The sequence below is a fragment of the Triticum aestivum genome, chromosome 6A (assembly GCF_018294505.1).
Source record: "Triticum aestivum cultivar Chinese Spring chromosome 6A, IWGSC CS RefSeq v2.1, whole genome shotgun sequence".
Lineage (NCBI taxonomy): Eukaryota > Viridiplantae > Streptophyta > Magnoliopsida > Poales > Poaceae > Triticum > Triticum aestivum.
This window is the reverse complement of record NC_057809.1, coordinates 287235914-287262968: the sequence shown is the minus strand read 5'-3', so window position 1 is coordinate 287262968 and position 27055 is coordinate 287235914. Positions and strand designations below refer to the sequence as shown.

The 27055-nt window shown below is 41.9% G+C and overlaps 1 protein-coding gene across 1 annotated transcript; it reads left to right on the top strand.

Annotated features, from left to right (window-relative positions):
• Window positions 1–13043: 13043 nt before the first annotated feature.
• LOC123127446 (apoptosis inhibitor 5-like protein API5) lies at window positions 13044–26817 on the top strand. The gene is made up of 16 exons (XM_044547154.1): window positions 13044–13286; window positions 13367–13531; window positions 14556–14652; window positions 14731–14796; window positions 16365–16444; window positions 16513–16587; window positions 16671–16820; window positions 18634–18699; window positions 18791–18856; window positions 22882–22992; window positions 23138–23224; window positions 23303–23409; window positions 24794–24908; window positions 25132–25197; window positions 26202–26296; window positions 26382–26817. Exons 1-16 carry the CDS (start codon window positions 13200–13202, stop codon window positions 26563–26565), a joined length of 1617 nt encoding a protein of 538 aa, XP_044403089.1. The 5' UTR covers window positions 13044–13199; the 3' UTR covers window positions 26566–26817.
• The last annotated feature ends 238 nt before the right edge of the window (window positions 26818–27055 follow it).

The following is a 27055-nucleotide window of genomic DNA, read 5'->3' as shown; positions in this document are numbered from 1 at the left end:
GGTTAATTTTGATGCTAAAGAACGTGCTGAATTGATTTTAAAAATGCATGAGTTAACTAAGGAAAACATTGAGCGTATGAATGCTAAATATAAACTTGCTGGAGATAATGATAGAGGCAAAGGTGTCCCGTCTTTCGATGAGATGATGGATATCGATTTGGTGGAAGTCGACTTTGACGATCCGACTACGAACGTGCGAGGACGTCGCGCCTTAGCAATCGCTAAACCAACTCCGAGAGGTTATTGACCACGCCGGAGCACGATCAACCTGACCACGAGGGTCTGTTTCCTGCGAGCAAACGAAGAACAAGCAAGAAACTAAGATTGCAATCTGGATATTGCGAATATAAGATGAAAGCTTTATTGATCAAGGTGGGGTTCTGTGACGCCTTTGTCTGGTCGTTGAACACAAACGAAGTACGCGAAGTTGCAGCTATGGCGAACTTTTAATCTAAACAAAACCCAAAGTCTAAACGATGCCCTAAGGGCTGTATATATGGAGGAAGAGGGGGGAATTTCGTGGCCCTTGATGGAGGGGTCCGAAATCAACCCTATCTCTTGTTTCCCCACACATACGGACTCTAAAAATAGCCTATACTTATGTATTTCGAAATTACATGGGCCTGGCCCAATAATAAGGTGACACAGCACCTAAAATAGCCTCGGGACGAAATTTATGAAGTGGCATCTTGTATATTTCGTCCAAGGCTTCATGCACCCATTATGGTGGCTTCAAAGTCCTGAAATCATCACTTGTAACTCCGTTCTTGTTTCCCTTGCGCATGCCATCATCTCCAGGCTTGTTCTTGCTCCAATGTTCATCCTTCTCCAAGCTAGGCCCTTCATTTGTAAGCAAAACAAATGTATCCAATTTAGGCAGCATCATATTCTCATGAACATTAGAATCATTTCCAAGAAACGAAAGTACCTGGTAATTTAGTTGGCGTGCATGAGCTCTAGTAATTGGTCCAGTATGTATAGCAGCAGGGGCTGTGGGTGTAACAATTGTATTGATGTCCTCATCATCCTCCCCTTCTTGAAATGAAGTCGTCCTCGACGGAAGTTCATCTTCCTCACCCAAATAAGGCTTCAAATCTGCAATGTTAAAAGTGGGACTAACCCCAAAATCTGCAGGCAGCTCAAGTTTATATGCATTATCATTTATTTTCTCTAACACCTTAAAGGGACCATCAGCACGTGGCATCAGCTTTGATTTGCGCAAATCAGGAAATCTATCCTTACGCAAATGTAACCAAACAAGATCTCCAGGTGCAAACACAACATGTTTTCTACCCTTATCTCCAGCCAGTTTATATTTAGCATTCATATGCTCAATGTTTTCCTTAGTTAACTCATGCATTTTTAAAATCAATTCAGCATGTTGTTTAGCATCAAAATTAACCTTCTCCGAAGATGGAAGAGGCAACAAATCAATAGGTGCACGAGGTAGGAAACCATACACAACTTCAAAAGGGCACATCTTAGTAGTAGAATGCAATGAACGATTATAAGCAAATTCAATATGAGGCAAGCATTCCTCCCACATTTTCTTATTATTCTTCAAAACAGCCCTAAGCATAGTAGACAACGTTCTATTGACTACTTCAGTTTGTCCATCAGTTTGGGGGTGACAAGTAGTACTAAAAAGCAGTTTAGTCCCCAACTTAGCCCATAAACATCTCCAAAAGTGGCTAAGAAATTTAGTATCACGATCTGAAACAATAGTATTTGGCACACCATGCAAGCGAATAATTTCACAAAAGAACAAATCAGCAACATTAACAGCATCATCGCTTTTATGACATGGTATAAAGTGTGCCATTTTCGAGAATCTATCCACGACAACAAATATGCTATCCCTCCCCTTCTTTGTTCGAGGTAAACCTAAAACAAAGTCCATAGATATATCCTCCCAAGGAACACTAGGTACAGGCAAAGGCATATACAAACCATGAGGATTGAGTCGTGACTTAGCTTTTTGACATGTGGTGCAGCGAGCAATAAAACGCTCAACATCCCGTCTCATCCTTGGCCAAAAGAAATGTGTAGCAAGTACGTCCTCTGTCTTCTTCACGCCAAAGTGTCCCATTAATCCTCCTCCATGCGCCTCCTGCAACAACAAAAGACGAACGGAGCTAGCTGGAATGCATAGCTTGTTAGCACGAAACACAAATCCATCGTTAACAACAAACTTGTTCCACATTCTTCCTTCTTTACAATTCTGCATTACATCGTTAAAATCAGCATCATGCACATATTGATCTTTAATGGTCTCCAAACCAAATATTTTGAAGTCAAGTTGTGAAAGCATAGTATAGCGACGAGACAATGCATCAGCAATAACATTTTCTTTTCCCTTCTTGTGTTTAATGACATAAGGGAAAGTCTCAATGAATTCAACCCATTTAGCATGTCTACGATTCAATTTAGCTTGACTTTTAATATGTTTCAAAGATTCATGATCAGAATGTATAACAAATTCTTTGGGCCATAAATAATGTTGCCATGTTTCTAAAGTCCGAACAAGAGCATATAATTCTTTATCATAAGTAGAATAATTCAGACTAGGCCCACTCAATTTTTCAGAAAAGTATGCAACAGGTTTGCCATCTTGTAATAACACACCTCCTAATCCAATTCCACTAGCATCACATTAAAGCTCAAAAGTCTTATTAAAATCATGAAGTTGGAGTAAAGGAGCATGTGTCAACTTATCTTTCAATACCGTGAAGGCTTCTTCCTGTGCGGTACCCCAAAGAAAAGGCACATCTTTCTTTGTAAGCTCATTGAGAGGTGCAGCAATGGTGCTGAAATCTCTCACAAAACGCCTATAGAATCCAGCGAGGCCAAGAAAACTCCTCACTTGTGTGACCGTTTTGGGCTGCGGCCAACTCTCAATAGCTTCAATCTTGGCTTTATCAACTTCAATTCCCTGTGGAGTAACAACATAGCCAAGAAAAGATACTCGGTCGGTGCAAAAGGTGCACTTCCCAAGGTTACCAAACAAACGTGCATCACGTAGAGCAATAAAAACAGCACGTAAATGTTCCAAATGTTCCTCCAAAGATCTGCTATAAATCAATATGTCATCAAAGTAAACTACCACAAATCGTCCAATGAAAGCACGTAAAACTTCGTTCATTAATCTCATGAAAGTACTAGGTGCATTAGTTAACCCAAAAGGCATGACTAACCACTCATATAATCCAAACTTAGTTTTAAATGCTGTTTTCCATTCATCTCCCAATTTCATACGAATTTGATGGTAGCCACTACGCAAATCAACTTTGGAGAATATTGTAGAGCCACTCAATTCATCAAGCATATCATCTAGCCTAGGAATAGGATGACGATAACGAATAGTAATATTATTAATGCCTCTACAATCAACACACATACGTGATGTACCATCCTTTTTCGGCACTAGAATAATAGGAACAGCACAAGGACTAAGGGATTCGCGTATATAACCTTTGTCGAGAAGCTCTTGTACTTGACGCATAATCTTCTTCGTCTCCTCTGGATTGGTACGGTATGGTGCACGGTTTGGCAGTGAAGCACCGGGAATTAAGTCAATCTGATGCTCAATCCCTCGAATAGGCGGTAATCCCGGTGGCACGTCTTGTGGAAAAACGTCAGCGAACTCCTGCAAAATGTTAGTGACAGCAGGAGGCAAAGAGGAAGGCACGTCCTCGAATGAAAATAATGCCTCTTTGCACACAAAAGCATAGCAAACAGATTTGCTGAAATCTAGCTCATCAATATCAGATTTGGTGGCAAATAAACATGCACTTTTCAATTTAATTTCAGAAGCAACACTAGATGGTTTATTATTAGGCTTCATTTGTTGCTCAAATTCTTTTGCCACAATCTGATTTTCACTCTTATTCTTCTCCTGTTGTGCTTTATTAGCTCTATTAATATCATCTTTCAAAATGGAATCAGGAGTCATAGGAAGCAAAGTAATATTTTTATCCTTATGAACAAGAGTATAGTGATTGTTTCTACCATGGTGTACAGAATTTTTATCAAATTGCCATGGTCTACCAAGTAATAAGGAACATGCTTGCATAGGTACCACATCACAATCAACATAATCAGCATATGTAGAGATACTAAAATGCACACGAACAGTACGTGTTACCTTAACCTTGCCGCTGTTGTTGAACCATTGGATGTAGTAAGGATGTGGATGTGGTCTTGTGGTGAGAGAAAGCTTCTCCACCATCTCCATGCTAGCCAAGTTGTTGCAGCTCCCTCCGTCTATGATGACGCGCACAGAACGTTCCTTCACAACTCCCTTGGTATGGAACAAATTGTGCCTCTGATTTTGCTCAGCTTGTGTGACCTGCACACTCAAAACACGTTGAGCAACTAAACATTCATACCTGTCAGCGTCTTCAGGAGCCATGTATTGCGTCTCATGATCAGAATCATCTCCACCATGTTCTTCACGTGTAATAAGAGCCAATGTCTCCTCATCATAGTCACTAGCGGACTCATATCCACCATCTGCGGTAGCAATCATCACACGCGGAGATTTGCATTCCCTCGCATAATGACCTCCTCCCTTACAACGACGACAAATAATATCACTTGTGTGCCCTGTTGATGCCATGGAAGAAGAAGAACGCTGTGCAGGCCCCGCAGGTGCGCTCTTGGCAGATAATGGTAGTTGTTCCTGTTTTCTTGTATCACGGCTGTAGGAGGCACCTGATTGAGGTGCTGGTGCAGTTGAAGTAGAAGATGCACGCGGCGTCCATGAGGAAGATCGGCCTGCAGAAAAGTTAGTTCGCGCCAATGCTTGTCGATCCTGCACTTCACGTTCAGCTTTACAAGCAAGATGGAATAAACGAGTGATATTAGTATACTCCTTATAGTCTAGAATGGTCTGAATCTCTCTATTTAATCCACCCAGAAAACGTGCAAGCATAGCTTCATTCTCCTCAACAATACCACATCGAATCATGCCAGTTTGTAATTCCTGATAATATTCTTCTACCGAATTTTTTCCTTGTCTTAAACGCTGCAATTTTTGAAGCAATTCACGTTGATAATATGGTGGAACCCAACGCGTACGCATAGCAGTTTTCAAAGCAGCCCAAGTAGTTGGAATAGGATATAATCTACAATGTTCAGACCACCATACACATGCAAAACTAGTGAAAGCACAAACAGCAGCAGCAACTCGTCTCTCCTCAGGATATTGTAAACATGTAAATCGTTGTTCAGTTTCTAACTCCCAAGTAAGATATATATCAGGAACATATCTACCCTCAAATGGTGGAATATTCAATTTCAGTTTAGGAATATGGACATCATCTCGTACCTGAGGTGGTGGTGCAGGCCTACCATTACGAATATATACCTGAGGTCGACCTGCTGGTGGTGGTGCTGGTGGCTGCTCGTAGATCTGATTTTGATCAACCTCATCCTCATAATCGCCCGCATACTCATCATCCTCCTGGGTACCAGCAGGAGCAGTAGCAGGAGCCAAAGAAACACCAACAGCAGTAACAGCGGCACCAGAATTTTGTCCTGGCACAATAGGAACACGCTGTGCTCGTCCATACTGATTCGGAAGGGGGCGTAGTTGTTGTTGTTGCAGAGGTGCGACAGGTGCAGCCGGTGGTGGAAGACGCGCAAGCAGTTCATTAAATCTGTTATCGAGCTTTGTTTCGAACGTCTTCTCAAGGCCAGTGATCTTCTCCATGGCCTCTTCAAAATTGTTCAGCACATCTTGTACCTGTTCAGTCATCATTTGCTGAAACTTATCATGAAGCTCCTTGTTCGATAAGTTCTCCCAGTCAATCTCGTCGGCTTGTGATCCTGGCATGGTTAGCAGCAATAGAAACACACAAGAATATGATCCTACAGACTACTAAGAAGTGGTGGTGGTGTATCACAAATCCGTCAAGCAAATCTCAAATTCTTACCAGTTCTTACCCAGCAGCAGGCGGTGATCGGCAACCGTTGTAGTCAAAAACTCTCAAAGCTTGGATAGAGCGATTACCAGGGAGAGTCAAACACACGACGTAGATGTATGTGGAGCTGGGAAGGCTTATAGTATGGTAGCAAAAAGGGTCAGCAATAATCAATTCAGAGATGCAAAGTTGAATAAACGCTCAACGACGATACTGTGCTGGTCCTAGGCTAGACTGTGCTAGAGACGCGAGCCTAGAACACCAACAAAATCACGGCGCGGCACGTAAACAAGGGAAAAGCACACTCTGATTTTTTTTTCGCTTTTTTTTTGCGCTCTTTTTTTTTGCGCTGCTTTTTTTTTGCGAAAAATCACTATAATGGCGAGTGTCTCAAAACTCTTCCTAGGTCAAACTGACAGGATGGGCACGAAATTTTTTTTTCGACCAATTTTTTTTTTCGACTGCCCGGACCCAAAAACTGGAAACAGGTCAAAAAAACTTCCTATAATGGCACCTGTCTCAAAACACTCAGAAACACCTAAAAATAGGATAGCCAGAATTTTTTTCGAAAAATGCATTTTTGAAAAATTTTGGGCCTAAACGGAGCGTGGCTACCCGACTCTTTTTTTTTCGAAACCTACTCCGGCAAGGAAACACGAATCGGAATCTAGATGGATCTCGAAAACAAACCTAATATGCAAGGAACTCGGATTGGTGGTGGATATATGGTGGTGGTATATGGCAGCGGTGGTGGTAGCGGTGGTAGTATATGGATATGGATATGAATCGGTGGTGGTATATGAATCGGTGGTGGTATATGGATACGGATTCGGAGCGGTGGCGGATAAGCGGTGGTGGTAGATGGCAGGGGCGATGATGATGGTGCGGCGGCGGCGTGACAACTTATGACCAGAACTCGAAACTCTAAAAGACTAGACTCTAAGACCAGCAACTAGACACGACGATGCAACCGCAAATTCAACAAAGCAAAACCCTAAAAAGATTATGCAAAGGCTCAGATTGGTTCGGATATGATGAACTAACCCTAATTTTTTTTGTGGCTTTTTCGTGGACTGTAGGTATGAAGAACAGACTCGATCTAAACTACGAAAAACTGTAAAATCTCACCGAGCAACCTGGAAATCTGATACCACTTGATAGAGGCAAAGGTGTCCCGTCTTTCGATGAGATGATGGATATCGCTTTGGTGGAAGTCGACTTTGACGATCCGACTACGAACGTGCGAGGACGTCGCGCCTTAGCAATCGCTAAACCAACTCCGAGAGGTTATTGACCACGCCGGAGCACGATCAACCTGACCACGAGGGTCTGTTTCCTGCGAGCAAACGAAGAACAAGCAAGAAACTAAGATTGCAATCTGGATATTGCGAATATAAGATGAAAGCTTTATTGATCAAGGTGGGGTTCTGTGACGCCTTTGTCTGGTCGTTGAACACAAACGAAGTACGCGAAGTTGCAGCTATGGCGAACTTTTAATCTAAACAAAACCCAAAGTCTAAACGATGCCCTAAGGGCTGTATATATGGAGGAAGAGGGGGGAATTTCGTGGCCCTTGGTGGAGGGGTCCGAAATCAACCCTATCTCTTGTTTCCCCACACATACGGACTCTAAAAATAGCCTATACTTATGTATTTCGAAATTACATGGGCCTGGCCCAATAATAAGGTGACGCAGCACCTAAAATAGCCTCGGGACGAAATTTATGAAGTGGCATCTTGTATATTTCGTCCAAGGCTTCATGCAACCATTATGGTGGCTTCAAAGTCCTGAAATCATCACTTGTAACTCCGTTCTTGTTTCCCTTGCGCATGCCATCATCTCCAGGCTTGTTCTTGCTCCAATGTTCATCCTTCTCCAAGCTAGGCCCTTCATTTGTAAGCAAAACAAATGTATCCAATTTAGGCAGCATCATATTCTCATGAACATTAGAATCATTTCCAAGAAACGAAAGTACCTGGTAATTTAGTTGGCGTGCACGAGCTCTAGTAATTGGTCCAGTATGTATAGCAGCAAGGGCTGTGGGTGTAACAATTGTATTGATGTCCTCATCAGATAAGGGTAGAAAACATGTTGTGTTTACACCTGGATATCTTGTTTGGTTACATTTGCATAAGGATAATTTCCTAATTTGCGCAAATCAAAGCTAATGCCACGTGCTGATGGTCCTTTTAAGGTGTTAGAGAAAATAAATGATAATGCATATAAACTTGAGCTGCCTACAGATTTTGAGGTTAGTCCCACTTTTAACATTGCAGATTTGAAGCCTTATTTGGGTGAGGACGATGAACTTTCGTCGAGGACGACTTCATTTCAAGAAGGGGAGGATGATGAGGACATCAATACCATTGTTACACCCACAGCCCCTGCTGCTATACACACTGGACCGATTACTAGAGCTCGCGCACGCCAATTGAATTATCAGGTACTTTCGTTTCTTGGTAACGATTCTAATGTTCATGAGAATATCATGCTGCCTAAATTGGATACATTTGTTTTGCTTACAAATGAAGAACCTAGCTTGGACAAGAAAGATGAACCTTGGAGCAAGTTCAGGCATGGAGATGATGGCATGCGCAAGGGGAACAAGAACAGAGTTACAAGTGATGATTCCAGGACTCTAAAGCCACCATAATGAGTGCATGAAGCATGGGACGAAATATACAAGATGCCACTTCATAAATTTCGTCCAGAGGCTATTTTAGGTGCTACGTCACCTTATTATTGGGCCAGACCCATGTATTTTCGAAGTACTTAAGTATAGGCTGTTTTTAGAGTCCGTATGTGTGGGGAAACAAGAGTTAGAGTTGGTTTCGGACCCCTCCACCAAGGGCCACGAAATTCCCCCTCTCTCCTCCATATATACAACCCTTAGGGCATCATTTAGGCTTTGGATTTTGTTTAGATTAAAAGTTCGCCATAGCTGCAACTTCGTGTACTTCGTTTGTGTCCAACGACTAGACCAAGACGTCACAGAACCCCACCTTGATCAATAAAGCTTTCATCTTATATTCGCAATATCCAGATTGCAATCTCAGTTTCTTGCTTGTTCTTCATTTGCTCGCAGGAAACAGACCCTCGTGGTCAGGTTGATCGTGCTCCGGCGTGGTCAATAACCCTCGGAAGTTGGTTTAGCGATTGCTAAGGCGCGACGTCTCGCACGTTCGTAGTCGGATCGTCAAGGTCGACTCCCACAGAAAACGATAGCCACCATCTCATCGAAACATCGGGACACCTTTGCCTTTATCAGGATATGATGAACTAACCCTATTTTTTGTGGCTTTTTCGTGGACTGTAGGTATGAAGAACAAACTCGATCTAAAGTACGAAAAATTGTAAAATCTCACCGAGCAACCTGCAAATCTGATACCACTTGATAGAGGCAAAGGTGTCCCGATGTTTTGATGAGATGGTGGCTATCGTTTTTGTGGGAGTCGACCTTGACGATTCGACTACGAATGTGTGAGACGTCGCGCCTTAGCAATAGCTAAACCTACTTCCGAGGGGTTATTGACCACGCCGGAGCATGATCAACCTGACCACGAGGGTCTGTTTCCTGCGAGCAAACGAAGAACAAGCAAGAAACTGAGATTGCAATCTGGATATTGCGAATATAAAATGAAAGCTTTATTGATCAAGGTGGGGTTCTGTGACATCTTGGTCTGGTTGGACACAAACGAAGTACGCGAAGTTGCAGCTATGGAGAACTTTTAATCTAAACAAAATCCAAAGTCTAAACGATGCCCTATGGGCTGTATATATGGAGGAGAGAGGGGAAATTTCGTGGCCCTTGGTGGAGGGGTCCGAAACCAACCCTAACTCTTGTTTTCCCACACATACGGACTCTAAAAACAGCATATACTTAAGTACTTCGAAAATACATGGGCCTGGCCCAATAATAAGGTGACGCAACACCTAGAATAGCCTCTGGACGAAACTTATGAAGTGGTATTTCGTCCAAGGCTTCATGCACTCATTATGGTGGCTTCAAAGTCCTGGAATCATCACTTGTAACTCCGTTCTTGTTCCCCTTGCGCATGCCATCATCTCCATGCTTGAACTTACTCCAAGGTTCATCTTTCTTGTCCAAGCTAGGCCGTTCATTTGTAAGCAAAACAAATGTATCCAATTTAGGCAGCATCATATTCTCATGAACATTAGAATCGTTACCAAGAAACGAAAGTACCTGATAATTCAATTGGCGTGCGTGAGCTCTAGTAATTGATCCAGTATGTATAACAGCAGGGGCTGTGGGTGTAACAATGGTGTTGGTGTCCTCATCAGATGTGCATTACCGAGAGGGCCTAGAGATACCTCTCCGACAATCAGAGTGACAAATCCTAATCTCGATCTATACCAACTCAACAAACACCATTGGATACACCTGTAGAGCATCTTTATAATCACCCAGTTACGTTGTGACGTTTGATAGCACACTAAGTGTTATCTCAAAGTCATAGGAACATGTATAAGTCATGAAGAAAGCAATAGCAATAAACTAAAAGATCGTAGTGCTAAGCTAATGGATGGGTCTTGTCCATCACATCATTTTCTAATGATGTGACCCCGTTTATCAAATGACAACACATGTCAATGGCCAGTAAACTTAACCATATTTGATTAACGAGCTAATCAAGTAGAGGCATATTAGGGACACTTTGTTTGTTTATGTATTCACACATGTACCAAGTTTTCGGTTAATACAATTATAGCATGAATAATAAATATTTATCATGATATAAGGAAATATAAATAACAACTTTATTATTGCCTCTAGGGCATATTTCCTTCACATGGTGGCTCCAAAGTGTTGAAATCTCCACTAAAAACTTTGTTCTTGTTCCCGTTGCGCGCGACATATCCTTCATGCTTGGTCATGCTTCAATGTTAATCCTTCTTGTCCATGCTGATCTGGTAACAAACAAGTTGCCTTTGGGTGGTCCGTGTTGTCAAGTGTGTATGTGGCGTCTCCTCCACAAGAAAAGCTTAGGGTTCCTTTGCCTCCTGCCGACACCGCCGATCCGCCTTGTCTTCAGTGGCATTAGGGCCATGGCAGCATGGTGGATTCCGGCCCTTGCCGGCGGGAGGGCTCCGTTTTTAGATGTTTTTTCAAGTTTTGTTAGGGTCTGTGTCCTGCTCAGGAAGACGAGACGACGACGACTCCCTGAAGATGGAATAAGGTCTTCCCAGCCTAGTCCCGTTCCGGTGGTGTGCCTAGCATTGTTGGTGGCTGTGTGTAGGTGTGCCTCCGGTGGATCTATCCTTAGTGGATTTGCTCGGATCTGGTCGTAGTTCGTCTACGTTTGTGTTTTTTCAGGTTGGATACTTCCAATCTATGCTATTATTCATCGGCGGCGGTTGTTGTTCTGCCGCGCTGGTTCTATAGGGTCTTAGCACGACGACTTCCTGACTGTCTACTATATCAAGTTTTGATCGGCTCCGACGAGGGAGGGGCGATGAGGCGGCGCGCCTTCGGCTCGCTTCAGTGATTGTAGTCGTCGCTATGTGGTCTACGGAACTGGGTGTAATTTTTATTATTTCTGATGTTTGTTGTATTGCCATGATTGAAGATGAATAGATTGGAAGTTTTCTCGAAAATAAAGTGTGTACATGGCGGATGCCTGGGACAGCATACCGCCTGTGGTTTAATTTCGGTTTATGAGACCAGTCTCGACATTCTAGGTGACCGTCGTTGTTTGTCAAAAAAAGTACTCCCTTCGTTTTTTAAAGAGTGTACTTCCAACTTTATTGAAAAGTCAATTTTTTATGTTTGACCATGTTTATACAATAATAGACCAATATTTGTGCCATCAAATTAGTAGCATTAGATTCATGACAAAATATATTTATACCTATTTGGTTTCATAAGCACCAATATATTTTTACACAAACTCGATTAAATTTTTCCAACAAAGTTGAAAGTATATACTGTTAGGACGGAGGGAGTACACATCATAGGATCCGAACTTCGAGAGACGTTTTTTTAGACAAGGGCGATTTGTCCCACAATCCCTCTAATCCCTTCATAAACTAGTAATAATGTACGTGCAATGCACGTTTATATTAGGCAGAATATTAGTTACACGTTATATTAGGTAAAATATATCTGTTACACTATTTGGTAAGATATGAATTACTTTTTCACAGAAATGGTAGGATATTAATTACATGACAGATTTCAAGGGATAACATTGAGTCAAAACATGTTTATAACCAATGACAGTGGTGTGTAATTAGAGCGTTAAACATGTTTGGTGCTCAACATTGAAGCGATTTGAACCACTAGATAACACTAGTAATAATGTATGTGCAATGCATGTTTATATTAGGTAGGATATTAATTGCATGTTATATTAGGTAAGATATATCTGTTGCACGTTGGTATTTGGTAAGATATCAGTTATTTTTTCGCTGGAATGGTAGAATATTAATCACATGACAGATTTCAAGGGATAGCGTTGAGTCAAAATATGTTTATAACCAATGGCAGTGTTGGGTAATTAGAGCGTTAAACGTGTTTGATGCTCAACATTGGAGCGATTTGAACCGCTAGATAATATGATTTGATAGTCAAGATGGTTTGGATCTGTCGATTTGGGTCTTTTTATATTGATATAGATATAGATGATTTGATGGTCGAGTTGGATCTTTTTATATTGACGATATAGATATAGATATAGATATACATATGCGAATCAACATATGGTTGAGTTGGTTAGGTGGACAGTGGTATCTCCAACCCATCAAGGTTCAAATCCTGGTGCTCGCATTATTCCTGAATTTATTTCAGGATTTCCGACGATGCGCTTTCAGTGGAAGGAGACGTTCCCGTCGACGACGAGGCGCCTACGGTGACTTCGTAAATCTCAAGATGATATGCCGGCTCAGTCTCTCGGAGATGCTCATAGGAATAGGGTGTGCGTGTGTGCGTTCATAGGGGTGAGTGTATGCGCGTGTATATGAGCGCTTGTGTCTGTACTGATGCTCAAAAAAATATATAAATATACATATAGATAAATACGAACATCAGGATTTCATTCGCTGTGACCATCAAACCATGTTGGTTGGCGACAAGGGCGATTTGTTGATGCGTGTGGAGCGTTCGAGTTGCCCTATGACCCAAAAACTCACCGGGGCTGCGAGCCCGTCTTTTATCCCCTTCGCTACCGCCAGACCATCTCTTTTCTCTTCCTCTAACCCCTTCGTAACCGGAACCCTAACACCCAAATCCACCACTCCCCGTCTTCGCCCCCTCCCATGGCAACCGCCAACGCCGACGCTGCCGAGGTCGAGCGGCTCTACGAGCTCGGCGACCGACTTTCCTCAGCCAAGGACAAGTCCCAGGTGTGCTTCTCTCCTGTGCAACCGATCCATTCCCCAGGGCTCCTTCGGTCTAGGGTTCTGACGTGTTTTTGGTCTTGCAGCACGCGGCGGACTATGAGGCGATCATAGCGTCGGTGAAGGGGCAAAACGTTAAAGCGAAGCAGCTGGCGGCACAGCTCATCCCCCGTTACTTCCGGAGTTTCCCAGCCCTCGGTACCTTCGCCATGGAAGCAATGTTCGACCTCGTTGAGATGGAAGAGCTCGCGGTTTGTATTCTCTCTGTCACTCTCTTCGTAGTTGATGTTAATAAGTAGCTCGGCATTGGTGGACGCATAGGTTGAAGGACGATGAACACTAGCATTTCCTTTTTGTGTTAAATTGGTCTAGGATTCAGATTGGACTCGCTGGAAACTAGAAATTTATGTTGGAAGCTTGTCTGTGGTTTAACTTAGTTTGTGACCGGTATTGGTTCCTATAAAATTTCCCTCCCCTTCTGCTTGCTCCATGCTTTTCTGTTGCTGATATTCCTAGCTGTGCTCCGAGGAGACATGTACCGAGAGTGCCATTTTAAAGTCACTTCTTTGTGTCAAAGACAATCACCTGTTGAGAAATCTAGAATAGTTACACATTCAGGCATTTTTTTAGAACCTTACGCCCCCCCTCCCCCTAGCCTTGCATTGATCCTTAACCAGCAGAGCTGATCTGTTAATGCTTTATTAAGCAGAAGGCTCAGTGTAATCAAACATTGCTTTGATTCTCGTCTTGCTAATAGCTACAACGGGATCAAATCATCAAAACAATAGCTACAATGGGATCAAATCATCAAAACAATACCTGCACCTTAAACAAAGTCTGTACCTGCGGAAATGTGAGTGAGCATTAGATGTACATCGTCACATGGCACAGTGAATATTTTCTACCAATGCTGATGTCTAATTATTGTTCAGTGAAGTGATCGTACAAGAACTATTTTCATTATAAATGTGGGTATACAATGTCAGTGGGGTCTGTGATGTCTCTGTTCGCCCTATACCAGTTCTTTGTTGATGGTTGCACCTTATTAACATCAGGCTATATCCAAGATTATAATAGTTTTTGGATAGCTACGGTTTCACAATTTTCTGATAAATGTGTGAAAGATACAAAATGCTTTATCTGTTTACCTCTGAATGGTTTTCATTTGTCAAAAGGCTGCTGTTATTATGTTCACTTTAGAACAACATGAATTTATTCATCATAAGGTTGTATGTTATCCACATGAATAACTCTCATCATTAAATGTACTTACAGATCAGAATACAAGCTATTCGTGGGTTTCCGCTTCTTGGCAAAGATGCAGAGTTCATCTCAAAAATTGCAGATATTCTTGGTCAGCTCCTTACAAGTGGTACAGCTTTTCTCCTATCTTTTCTCAGCTCGAATGTCAAATGTGGCTATGCTTCTCAAGTTCTTTCTTGCATTTCAGAGGAAAATGTGGAGCGTGATGCTGTTCATAAAGCACTCATGTCCCTTATACGACAAGATGTTAAAAGTAAGAGTCCTATCCTCATCTGTTGTTTGCTTACAGCTTTCGGAGTACTTTGATATGCATCCTGGTGTTTGATTACCGGGCCTGTGCTGAAAATTTCTGCCATCATTTTCTTTGGGAATGTGGACTTTCGGAGTAGAAAATTGATTTTATCATTGTCCTAATCCTAAAACTAAAATAAGTTGTGTAAATTGATGCCAAGCCTAGAGTTAACAACCTTATATGACGAATTTCTTGCTTTTCAACTATTGATGATGTTTATTTTACCAGATTAACCCAATTGGCAATTTACTGGACCTTCACACAAACTCTAGAAACCTAGAAAAATGGATCCTGTAGTATTATGTTTATTGAGTGGTGCTCTACTGCTCTATTTATTGATGTGCATATGAACTTCTGCACTTTCTTGACCTTTTCTTATATATCACAAGAGACATGGGTAGGACGCTGGGCAGAATCCACTTTCATCACTTCAAGGTGTTCTAGATTACGGGGTTTAAATTCAAGGCAGGTCCATATGCATAAGGATTATTGGTGGGCCCACCATTTCCTATGCTGTTCGGTCACTTCTATTCTTCTGTTGTTTGTAGTAGCTATATTTTGCGCAATACTCAATAAATGGCATAATCAGTGGAGCGATTTTAATCTTTGCTCTCCTGTTAGTTTATCATATATGGCACACCATCTAACTCTATACCGCATATGCATTTTGACACATCAGGTAAGTGTTCTTTATGTATTAGAAAACTCTGCGTGGCGCAGTTGACATATTATCTGAATAGCACTTGATATGTATTTTCCTGTTAGAAATACTTTTAGCCACAGTATATCGCACATCCTTTTTGATTCTTACTAAAATTGTGAGTTCTGTTCAGCAAATGTTGAACTTTTAATAGCGTGCTGTGCTGATGTTTTGTCTTAATTCAACCTGTGAGTTCCATTATATTGATGATGAGTAACACCAACTTGTAATTTCTTTGTTATAGAAGCTTGTAATATCTTTCTTGCTGGTAGTGTTCACTTTGATGGGCTGCAAATGTCCTTTTTGTATTACTCGTTACACCATTTACCTCTTCTGTTTCTTCACCTTCATTTTTATTGACTTGTTGCTAGTCAGGATTCTGCTTAGCATCTATTTGGAAAAGCATGAAGCTAGTAAACACTCAACTATTCCACATTTCCCATATACATAAAATAACAAGAAGACACAGTTTCATCTTTTCTTCGGTGAAACCAGCCACAGCCCACATGTTCCTATCATTAATTCTGTTAAGAGTAATCAGGATTTTTTTTGACTTAACCTTTGGATGATACTGGAGTAAAACTATATAAGTAATGTTCCAGAATGATCGTTGAACTAGCGTCTGAGTTTTTTTTGCCATCATCTCTTTGGACTGTAGTTACGAACAAGGTTGCCCTGGTCTACTATGAGGGCTACTATTGTCTTTTGATCACATTTTTTTGTTCATTGTGCAAAGAGTATAATGTCATGTAAACTGGATGTAGAGGTTAACATATATGCTTTTAACTTCATCAAGATCTTATAGTTGCTTTTACTGTCTTTGGTGTAGATTCGTTGCAGCCTTTATTTAAGCACGTGGAGTCAGGATCAGAGATCCGTGAAAAGATTATTTGTTTCCTCCGAGACAAGGTACATAGATTGCATGCTCTAGGCTATCAACCTTATTTTCTGAGTATTGATAGAGTTAAAATTTTCAGGTTTTTCCTGTCAAAGCAGAGCTACTAAAGCCTCAAGCAGAAATGGAAAGATATATAACTGATTTGATAAAGAAAGTATGTACTAGAGCTACCATTTTTTTGTTTATTTAATTCCTGTATATTTCTGACACACTTTTAACAAAAAATGTATGATTTAGAGTGTACAAGATGTTACTGGGCTGGAATTTAAATTATTCATGGATTTTCTGCGGAGTTTGAGCATATTTGGGGATACTGCTCCTCGAGAATCCTTTCAAGAATTAATTGAAATCATTCAAGCACAAGCTGATCTTGATGCACAGTTTGATGTAAGTATGCTATTTCAACATTCTAGGAATAAAATTTATATGTGTGCATATTAAAATACCAGAAAATTCGGGTGCAGTCATTGACAAAAGGACATTTTGGGAGTTGGCTTGGCTTGGACCCAGCCTTTATTTAATGCCGTATTTTGTGTTGTCTGTCAAACTTCTTGTAATTCGATCATGTGAACCTTAGAGCTAGTCTAGATAAAGAATTAAAAGCACAATTGCTCTGGGTTAGTCAGCAGCCTACACAAATAATTGGTATCACTAATTGAAGTTAGCGAGCATCATTATACATCGGTGCCAGAAGGTGGTATTTTTCGGTAATCATGGAGTAAACTTGTGTTCTGCGCACATTCATAAAAAAAGGTATAACATGCATGCCAAATTTATCCATTTAGCAGACCATCTGTAGCACCGGCTGGTCACTGTTGGTAGATGTTATGATAGTTATAAGACTCTTTGCTTTAGGGCAGTGGATGAGGGGATGAAAGGGCACAAAAGGGAGGTATTTGAACATGGCCATTCGGGTGAATATAGTAATGGTGTCGTATCGGTTGGTAAAATAGCCCGACTTCTAGACTTTACTGGTAATACAAGCCTCCTAAAAATGTGTATACTAAAAATAAGCTGGCAAAGACTTGTGGGCGTGGCATGTAATTTGTTGGAAGTTGTAAGTGCTAGGTGATTTGTTTTACAATTTTGAGGTGGTGCAAAATATCTCTAGACATAATAAATTTGTTGTTTCCTTTGATGCGAGGTGGCTATATTTGAGAACATGAATTAAAGCACCACTTTTTTTGCGTGCCTTTCTGTATAATGGCTTGACTTACCTCCAAATTGCATAATAGGCCCAAGCTTTGCTAATTTATAGTTCAAGATGAGTGTGGGCCTACTGAATTCCCAAGCCGAGATCACTACTGTCCTGAAGATGAAAACAATTCTATTCCAGACATTTCATTTGGTATCCGTTTGCACATAAATTGATACTAGTAACCGCGCACGTGCAACACACGTGTCAATTCATTCACAAAACCTCATTATGGCCAAAACTGGTAGTTTTCCATGTAACAAGTTTTGGAAGCCAACATTGCACTAAACTGAAATAATTCAGAAATCTAAGGAATGCAATCCTTCAAATAATAATAGTATCTAAAGACTGTTCTAGTTGCATACAACAGAGTGTATCATTGTTTTGTGTCTTAAATCTAGCAGAGTCAGCCTGCAAATACATCATATCTTAATATCCTTGAGGCTGAGCTCCCAGCATGTGTCATGTGACTCACATTGAGCATGGAATACCTGATGGAGAACCAATTAGGAGAACCAAAAGTCCGAACTGATGAAGAAGGCCGGGCAATCCACATGTCCTTCAACACCCTCTCTCACGCACTGCTTGATAAGGCCTAAGTATGGACAGAAAGAGGGCACACAATCTTTTCTATTTAATTTGCGAAAGCAGAGACTTGAACCAAGACCTCTTGGCACTGATACCACATTAAGTTTCATACAAGATACATGAACCAAAAGTCTGAACTGATCGAGAAGGTTGGGCAATCCACATATACTTCAACAGAAGTATCCTTGGTGTAGCAATTCTTGCTTTGTGCATCTCATTTTCTGGGTTAGGGGTGAGTAACAAAGGTGCATATTGATGTTGCACAATCGTGACCTTTCCATATGTTGCTACTTATTATTATTAGTTTCCTGTTTATCCTTTGTTGTTAGTAGTTGCAAGTTCTTAAGTTTGAAGTTCGTTTCTAAAGTACCTTTGTTTTGAGGTTGTGGATTTTGCTTAGGATTACTTCTCTTTCAGGTTTCTGATATCGATCATATAGAGAGGTGGACCTCATGCATCTATATGGCTCTTCCTATCTTCACGGTATGGCCCATTCAGTCGAACAATAATTAAGTCATTTATGTTATTATTGTTGAGCATTGAATCATATATTGGTGTTCTTTGCTTTCTTCAGAGAGGTGCATCAAGCAGCAAGTTTCTCAACTACTTTGCTAAGCAAATCGTTCCAGTTTTCGATAAGGTAAATTGCTTCATCTTGTACCTTGCATCCTCTGCTTCGTATAGGAAGAAGCAAAAGAACACTTTGTTCTTATTAGGGCAAATTTGTGCTATACTTTTTTGTTGGTATATACTCCCTCCGTTCCTTTATATAAGGTGTATTTGTTTTTTGAGAAGTCAAACGAGTGCAAATTTGACCTAGTTTTTAGAAAAATATATCAACATTCACAATACGAAATTTATATCATTTGATCCATCATGAAAAGTAGTTCCATATTTTATCTACGAGGTATTGTAGATGTTATTTTATTCTATAATCTTGGTCAAACATTCAGATGGTTGACTTGCACGGAAACCTATACAGCTTATATTCTGGAACGGAGGGAGTAGTAAATTAGTGACGACCGAATGCCTCCATGGCTACAGGAACATTTGTGTCTCATTATTAGCGTATCATCTTGATAGTCATGTTTTTTTGATCATTTTGTGACAACATCTTGCAGTATAGTGTACTTTCTGTGCTGATTAAGCTCAACAATTCATGATAATTTTAATTGAGATTGATACTCCCTCTAAAACGTGTTTACATACATCTATATCTAGACTAATCTAAGACAAGCAATATGGATTGGAGGGAGTACCTGTCTTTTGTGCCCTTTTGTTTTGTTATATTTTTGGTTTTGTTTGGAATATACATTTCTAGAAAACTGCACGAAATGACCATTGCTTAGTGTAACTAACACCCATCCCCACCAAAGGGTTGTTGATATGGGGCAAGCCGTTGGGTGGCCCGACCTTCACGAACCGGAGGTAGATTTGAGGAAGAACACGAGGAATCACAAGGAAATCAAGGGAAAACACATGGATAACTAGTGATGACAAGGCAACACCCTATTGTAACCGCAGACCCACACCACACAGTTCACGTTGTTTCTTGCAAATCCAAGGGAGAAGCAAGAACAAGATGTGCAGTTCTTTCCCAAGTCCTAAGACAAGGAGGTCTTGAATACCTTGGGAAGAATCTTCCCCTCAAGAGGAGGCCTTGATCTCCACTAGGGAAGTCATCTCCATGTAGGAGGAATCCCACATAGGGAGGTACATGGGTTGGTGGTCCCAAAGCTGCGCGCCCTGTATTATTAGGCCTATTTGGCCGATATAACCTGTCGTTGGGCAAGGCGCGGGGTCGTCGAGGCAATCGGCGGCACAGTCGTCAGGAGGCCGGTGTAAGGTTACACCAGTACTTCCTGGGAGGTTCGGGCGTTGGCCGATTACACTAGGACTTGTGCCGGGACTTCTTCCAGGAGCTATCAGATTTGAACCGGTTATGCTTGCTAGGTTGGACCGGTTATACTGCTGTTCAAGTCTTCCTTTGTCTTGCGCTTCCGTCTCCGCTTCCAGGCTTCTCTCACAGGTGGTGTCTGGTGTGGGTGCTCTCTTGTGCATGACCTATTGATGTAGGGTGGAACCCTAATGGCCGATCTTTCACGAAATGGAGGGGATTTCCCAAAGAACACGATGAACACAAGAGAGAAAAATACTCAAATCAACGAGATCCAATCATACATGTGCTAAATCCACATAAGCAAAGGGGAGATACAAGATCCAAAGTCAACAAGGGAGGATACACGGTAGCTAGTTCATGCCAATCCGTGAGGAAAGAGGTCTTGAATCCACTAGGGGATCCTTCCATCAAGAGGGGTCTTGAATCCACTTGGGAGATCTTCTTTAGGAGGTCTCGGTCTCCAAAGGAGTAGGGATAAGTAGATGAGCAAGGATCAATCTCAACGTTGAGCTATCACAATGCTAACCCTAAAACGTGGGCGGAGTTGGAGTATATATAGTCTAGGCGTAGGTGGAGTTACATGGGCTTCGGCCTAAGTCATGCACGCAGGCAAGGTCTAGATGATCCAGGCTTCGGGTGGCCGGATGATTCGGGTGACCGTCCGGATCGTCCGGACGTGTCGTGGAAGCAGCGGCTGGTCCGGATGTCCGGCTTTGTCCAGATTATCCGGGAGCTGGTCCGGATGATTCGGCTTCGTCGAGGAGGCTGCTGTAGTCTTGGTGCGCGGTAGCCGGATCGTCCGGGACTTGGTCCGGATCATTCGGGCAGCTCTTGACTTGCTCGTTTTCTTCTCCGTCTTCACGTTCCTCTTCTCCCTTCGCTCGGCCTTACTCCTTAGCTTGTCCATGGCTAGTTTCTTGGTAACTGAGTATGCAAAGTGTCTCCGTTTGAGGTAGTAGCCATGTCTTGTGTGTTTCGAAAAGGAACTGCGAGAGGAGAGATGTTACCTCGGTCTTAAGAGCTCTTGCACGTGCATGTGTCATAGGTCCACTTGGCACTTGGGGAGACGAAGGTGGGTCCACGGGGATGACCTTGGGATGCTCCACATCATCTCCCACCTTGGGAAAGATCCGACCTCGGATCAAAATCCTCATCACCATGGAATGGAGATAGGTCCGTGACGCTGAAGATGTCACTCATGCTGTACTTTGTTGCGTGGGATGTCGATCTTGGAGGCATTATTCTAGCACCTTGAAGGGTCCGTCGGCTCGTGCTAGCACCTTGAAGGATCCGTCGGCTCGAGGTGTGTTTGGTTGAGGTGTGGATTCTGAAAAGTCTACAATTAGCTGTGAGAAAGCTGCTGTGAATTGAGAACTGTGGGAAAGCTGAAAGTTTCATTGAAACAGTTGTGAAACTGTAGATTTGGAAGGAATTGTTTGTAATGCCTGTGAGTCTTGAAAGATTGTTTATATATGCTTTAATAGACCGTAAGGCAACAATTTGTACACTGGTTGACACTACAGATGATTTATTTGAACAACTATTTATAATGTTGCAAATTATAAAAAATATAAATAGAGAGTGATGCCGTTTATTATTGTAAAAGACATGGAGATATCATGTCGGAATTTTCTCCAACAAATGCATGTTTTAACTTGTGTTTTTCTTAAGAAATGTATTTTTTTCGAGAAAGAACACACCAAAATATTTTTGCTGGGTCACATTGTTACATTACATCAGCACAACAAGAAATGAGCCACTGTGTTAAACTCTTTTGAAACATTACACACATCTGCCAGATGACGAAGTCCATCTTTTGATACACATTTGCTCGGAATTTTATACCAACCCCATTGTTCAACCAGTAAACAAACACTTCCAAGTTCCAAAATTATAAACATCCACCTAGTTCTTGTTGACTGTAATCAACTTACACTATATGGCCATGAATCTGCTAGAGTGCCCTCAAGGCCACTCTCTCGCTGCCCACCTCCCTGGCATCTGGAACACATAACAGATTACATGGGAAAAACTAGCAAGCAAACTCCATTCACATGTGATCATAAACATGCACTCAATGATATATGCTCACAATATCCAATCAACTAGCTGAGGGATGTACTCAATACCAAAAAATGAGGAGAAAAAAGAAGGAAGAGGGAGGGGAGCTACATTGTTGCTGTGGAATGATGCGGCGGCGCAGCTGTGCTCTGGGTGGCGGTGCAGGCCGGATGGAGCCATGGAGGTGCAGCGCGAGGGGAGGCTCATGGTGCGGAGCTAGGGGACGGGAGCAGCCCTAATTCAGGACCTCTCGTTTGGGGAGGAGACGAATCGCACGCGCGGGGGTGGGGTGGGGTGTGTGTGTGTGTGATGGAACTGAATTAGGGTTGACATACCGGCGACAGGTGGGTAAACTTTTCGCCAGTTGATTGGCCTCAGCAGCTGCAGAAAATACACATACGAGAAGTTGTTGTGTTTGCAGATTGTGCCGTGGGGAGACAACGTTTGGTTGGCTTCCAGCTTTTTAACTGCTGAAGTTGGTTGGAAAAGCTCAACCAAAAGGACCCTTGCTCATCATTGCTTAGTCTCTTAACAAGGGCCGTGCGTTCACAACAGGCGAATTTTACAATGCTGTTCAAGTTTCTAGTTATGATTTTTTGTCGTTGCTTTGTCAGTATCCTGCATCATCTGGAGTGTTTTTCCTTTTGAAACTATTTCTGCTCTTGCGTGTTTCAGCATCAAGTGTTCGTTTTTACCATTTTTAGATTCCGGAGGAGAAGAAACTGGATTTACTTAAGACAGTTGCTGCTAGCTCGCCATATGCTGCAGCACAAGATTCACGCCAGCTGCTTCCATCCATTGTTCAGTTGCTCAAGGTTTATACATTTCTTATTTCTGCTAATGTTTCTAAAGCCCAATTTGCAAGGTTTATTTTGTATGCTCAAAGATGTTCATGGGTTTCTCTTTTACAGTGAATACAGGATTAAAATTTCTATGTTGATCTCAATTGTTGTTTTGCAGAAGTATATGCCTGGGAAGAAGGTAGATGATATTAATCACAATTATGTCGAGTGCTTGCTATACACTTTTCACCATTTGGCTCATAAGGTTAGATAAATGAAATGTTTCTACTATGATTCATGTCAGTTTCTTCATGACCTTGTGCTGACCTAATGTGTAATATAGACACCAAACACAACAAACAGTCTCTGTGGTTACAAGATCGTTACTGGACAGCCATCAGATAGACTTGGAGAGGATTTCTCAGAACATTACAAAGATTTTATTGAGAGGTACCTTGCTATATATATGGTACAATAATTAATTGATGTTGATGATTTATTTTATTTGTATTTGCATTCTTCAAAAATCTGTTCTTAAGCAAAGAAGTCTACTAGTAAGTTACCATCATATTCACATGCTTCAATTTCATGTCTCACCATCTCCTCACATGTCATTCTTAGATTAAATTGTTTGGCTTTGTTTCATTTGCTGTACTGGCCACTTCTTTACTATAAACTGAGTTAAACTCTTAAGAATATGCCCCGAGAGCAGTGTTTTTAAGGCGGTAAGGCAAGGCAAAGCGCTTGGGGGGGGGGGGGGGGGGCTCACTGCCTAAGCGCTAAGGCATAAGGCAAGGCGACGCCTTAGAGAGTTCTAAGAAGTAGAATTGAGCAGAATTTGGTAGGCAACTGCAGGAGAGGTGATGGTTGCTTGCTGCTGCCTGCTCTCCTGGAGAGGAGGAACTGCACGAGAGGAGGGGGAGGCGGATCTGCTGGAGAGGAAGGGGAGAAGCAGCCGGAGAGGAGGGGGAGAAGTTGCTGGAGAGGAGGGGGAGAAGCTCAGATCCAGCCCCAGAGATGGGGTTGGGGGAAAACTGAAACTGGTTAGGGCTCTCTCTCCCCCTGCTAGTAACTGTTGGCACCCAGACTCTGTTTCCCGCCCTTCTCTTCGCGCCCAGAGCTCTGTTTCCCGCCTGAACTCCCTGCCCTCTCTAAGGCGTCTTCATTTGCCTGAGGCGGGAAGAATGGCGCCTAGGCGGACGCCCTATGGACTAAGGCGGACGCCTTAGGCATGCACGTAAGGCAAGGCCGACGCCTTGTAACCTGGGGGTGCCCTGACGCCTAGGCGTCAGGCGACGCCTTAGGGACGCCTTGAAAACAATGCCTGATAGTAAAAGCCTTCAAGTTGGAAGTTCCATTGTGGTTCTGTTGTAGTTTAATTTAAGCAAGCCCAAATAAAGTCTAGTACATAGAACGCTTTATCTGATTTTGATTCCTTCTAAGAGATGTCCACTATTAAGTACTCCCTCCTTGCCAAATAGTGCATATAAAATTTGGTCAAGTTAAACAAACTTTGATCAAGTTTATATAATTTTTGTATCAGCATTTACAATACCAGATCAATACCATTAGATTCATCATGAAATATATTTTCATATGGTATATATAGAAATATATATTTTCTTTTCATGCGGATCAGTCACATGATGATGCCCAGATTGCCCATTAAGTTTTTTAGATAGAATCTTTTAGCATAGTAGAACAAATGTTGTGTCTACTTTCATAGTTGGCTTTGTCACCCTGCTTATGTGTTCCATTGTTATCTTGCACAAATTTGTTTCTCCAGTATGATTTCTGTCATGCTAGCGTGTTTCTGATGGTTACAAATGCACAGGTTAACTGGAACAGAAGACACGGTTCGAGCAGCCTCGAAGAGACTAACCCAGGGAATGGCAGATTTCAACAAGGCAATATCTTCAGCAAAGACAGAAGAAGAGAAAACTAAAATCGTGAGTTTAGATGCTTGGGTTTACTAGTTCCATTGGAACGTTCTCTAGTTTGTGCCATGTTATACTACCATTATTACGGCATCATAATATTTCTGCAGGAACCTTGTATTGTCATAATCTGCACAATTTGTCCTAAACATTTTTCATGGCACAGATTTATCACATGTGTCGTCTACAGTTCCTGCTAAAGTGCCAATTGATAGTGATGTGATATCTTTTGCAGAAAGCGGATCAGCAAAAATCGACGATGACAATGCGGTCCTATAATAATATATTGGCAATGTCACAGGTAATTTCTTTGTTTCACTTACGAAGACTTCTGCAGGATTGCAAGCTAACATCTATTCTTAGTAACTAGTTCTTCGTTACCTTGCATCACTATCTCTGTTTGCATCGACATGCCATTTGCTGCTGTTTTGTGCACCGGCCTGGCTGACTCATGTCCGCAATAACATCAATTTGCTGCAATCCTGTTTATATTGAGCAAGTTTTTACTCCCTCTGTTCACTTATTAATGCAGTACTAAATGTAACGATGCAAGGCTAAAATCTGAGGGTGTGGGTAATAAACAGTACTAAACTAGCCTACAAAAACGTCTTATAGTTTGGTAGGGAATACATAATTTTGTCTGAAGATTAAAGAAACCATAGCCAAACAACAACAACAACAACAAAGCCTTTAGTCTCAAACAAGTTGGGGTAGGCAGAGGTGAAACCTCGCAACCAACTCATTGTTCTGGCACATAGATAGCAAGCCTCCATGCACCACTGTCCATGGCTAGTTCTCCGGTGATACTCCAGTCCTCCAGATCCCTCTTGACCACTGTCCATGTCAAGTTTGGTCTATCCCTACCTCTCTTGACATTATCGACACGCTTTAGCCGTCCGCTATGCACTGGCGCTTCTGGGCTCCTTGTTGAATATGCCCGTTAACCAACGACATAATATTTAATATTGTGTTAAAATGCACAAGCATATCTGTATTATTTTCTAAGCCCCTTAAACATAAAATCCTTTATCCATGCGACAGAGCCTATATATGTTTAAGATGGCATATTAGCTTATTCTAGCTTCAAAATATAAGCCATGTTGGAATTTCTTGCTTGGCGTTTGAGGTCTAAAACGCAATTGTACAACTGTAACTAGCTTCTTAAAATTGCTATGAAGTCAACGAGCATTTTGCTCTTGTGTACTGTTGATTATTTGTCTATGTGCTTCAGAAGAAACTAGTGTAACCTATTATTTGCTCACATCTAAAATTTAAATGAGACGATTTGTTTTTTATTTATTTCAGCCATTGCATGGGAAATCTCCGTTATTCATTGGAGATAAGAAAATTACTCTATCATGGATGGAACAACCAAAGAAACCAGCAGCTTCAACAGCTGGGTTAGATGTCCACTATCAAATGTTGAATTTTATTCAGATTAATTTGCATTTCTTTTTAGTCAATTCTAGTTTGCTGATGTTTCAGAGGGAAGAGGATCCAGCCTGCTAGTAACGGGAATGCCCCTTTAAACAAGAAGGGGCGAGGAGATGGAGGAATGCACAATCAGCTTGTGAACAGAGCTTTTGAGGGGTTACCCCGTGGTGGTGGTAGAGGCAGTGGAAGAGGGCGGGGCAGAGGAGGCCGAGGAAGAGGTTGGGGCTACCGCTGAGATCTTTCAGAAATTGACATTCCAAGCGAGAAAGGGATCAGTTTTCTCCTTCCATTCGAGAGTAGTGGCAAGAGTCTGTTTATCTGGGTTAGCTTTTCTGTACCAGGAAGGTGCGTGACTGTTGGGTGCACAAGGGAAGCACAAAAGCTCATACAAAGGATCCTAACCGTCTTGGTTTGCGGATTGTTGTTTGGTGGTCCGAACGGTACATTTTAGTCATAGTATATTTATTTGAGGAATTTATTTTTCAAATCACCCGGCTGATTAGAGCATCTCCGGCCGTTGCCCTCTCAGGACGCATAAAAATCGCCCCTGGAGGTGAGCTGGTGATACAATCGGTGCTGGGGATGGTTTTGCGGCTAGTCGTCGCCCCAGGCGCCGAAATTGGCCATTTTTTAGCCCCATTTCAGCGAACAAAGGGCCTGGGGAATAAGCCCATATTTGGCGTGGTTCGCCGTGTCTCGGCGTTCAATTATCAACACAATTTTTT

Bases quoted from the DNA above. Each gene is read 5' to 3' on its own strand.
- LOC123127446 (XM_044547154.1), top strand. From the start codon at position 13,200: ATGGCAACCGCCAACGCCGACGCTGCCGAGGTCGAGCGGCTCTACGAG. The intron at 13,532-14,555 runs GTTTGTATTCTC...ATGTACTTACAG, and splicing joins TTGAGATGGAAGAGCTCGCG to ATCAGAATACAAGCTATTCG. The intron at 14,797-16,364 runs GTAAGAGTCCTA...TCTTTGGTGTAG, and splicing joins TATACGACAAGATGTTAAAA to ATTCGTTGCAGCCTTTATTT.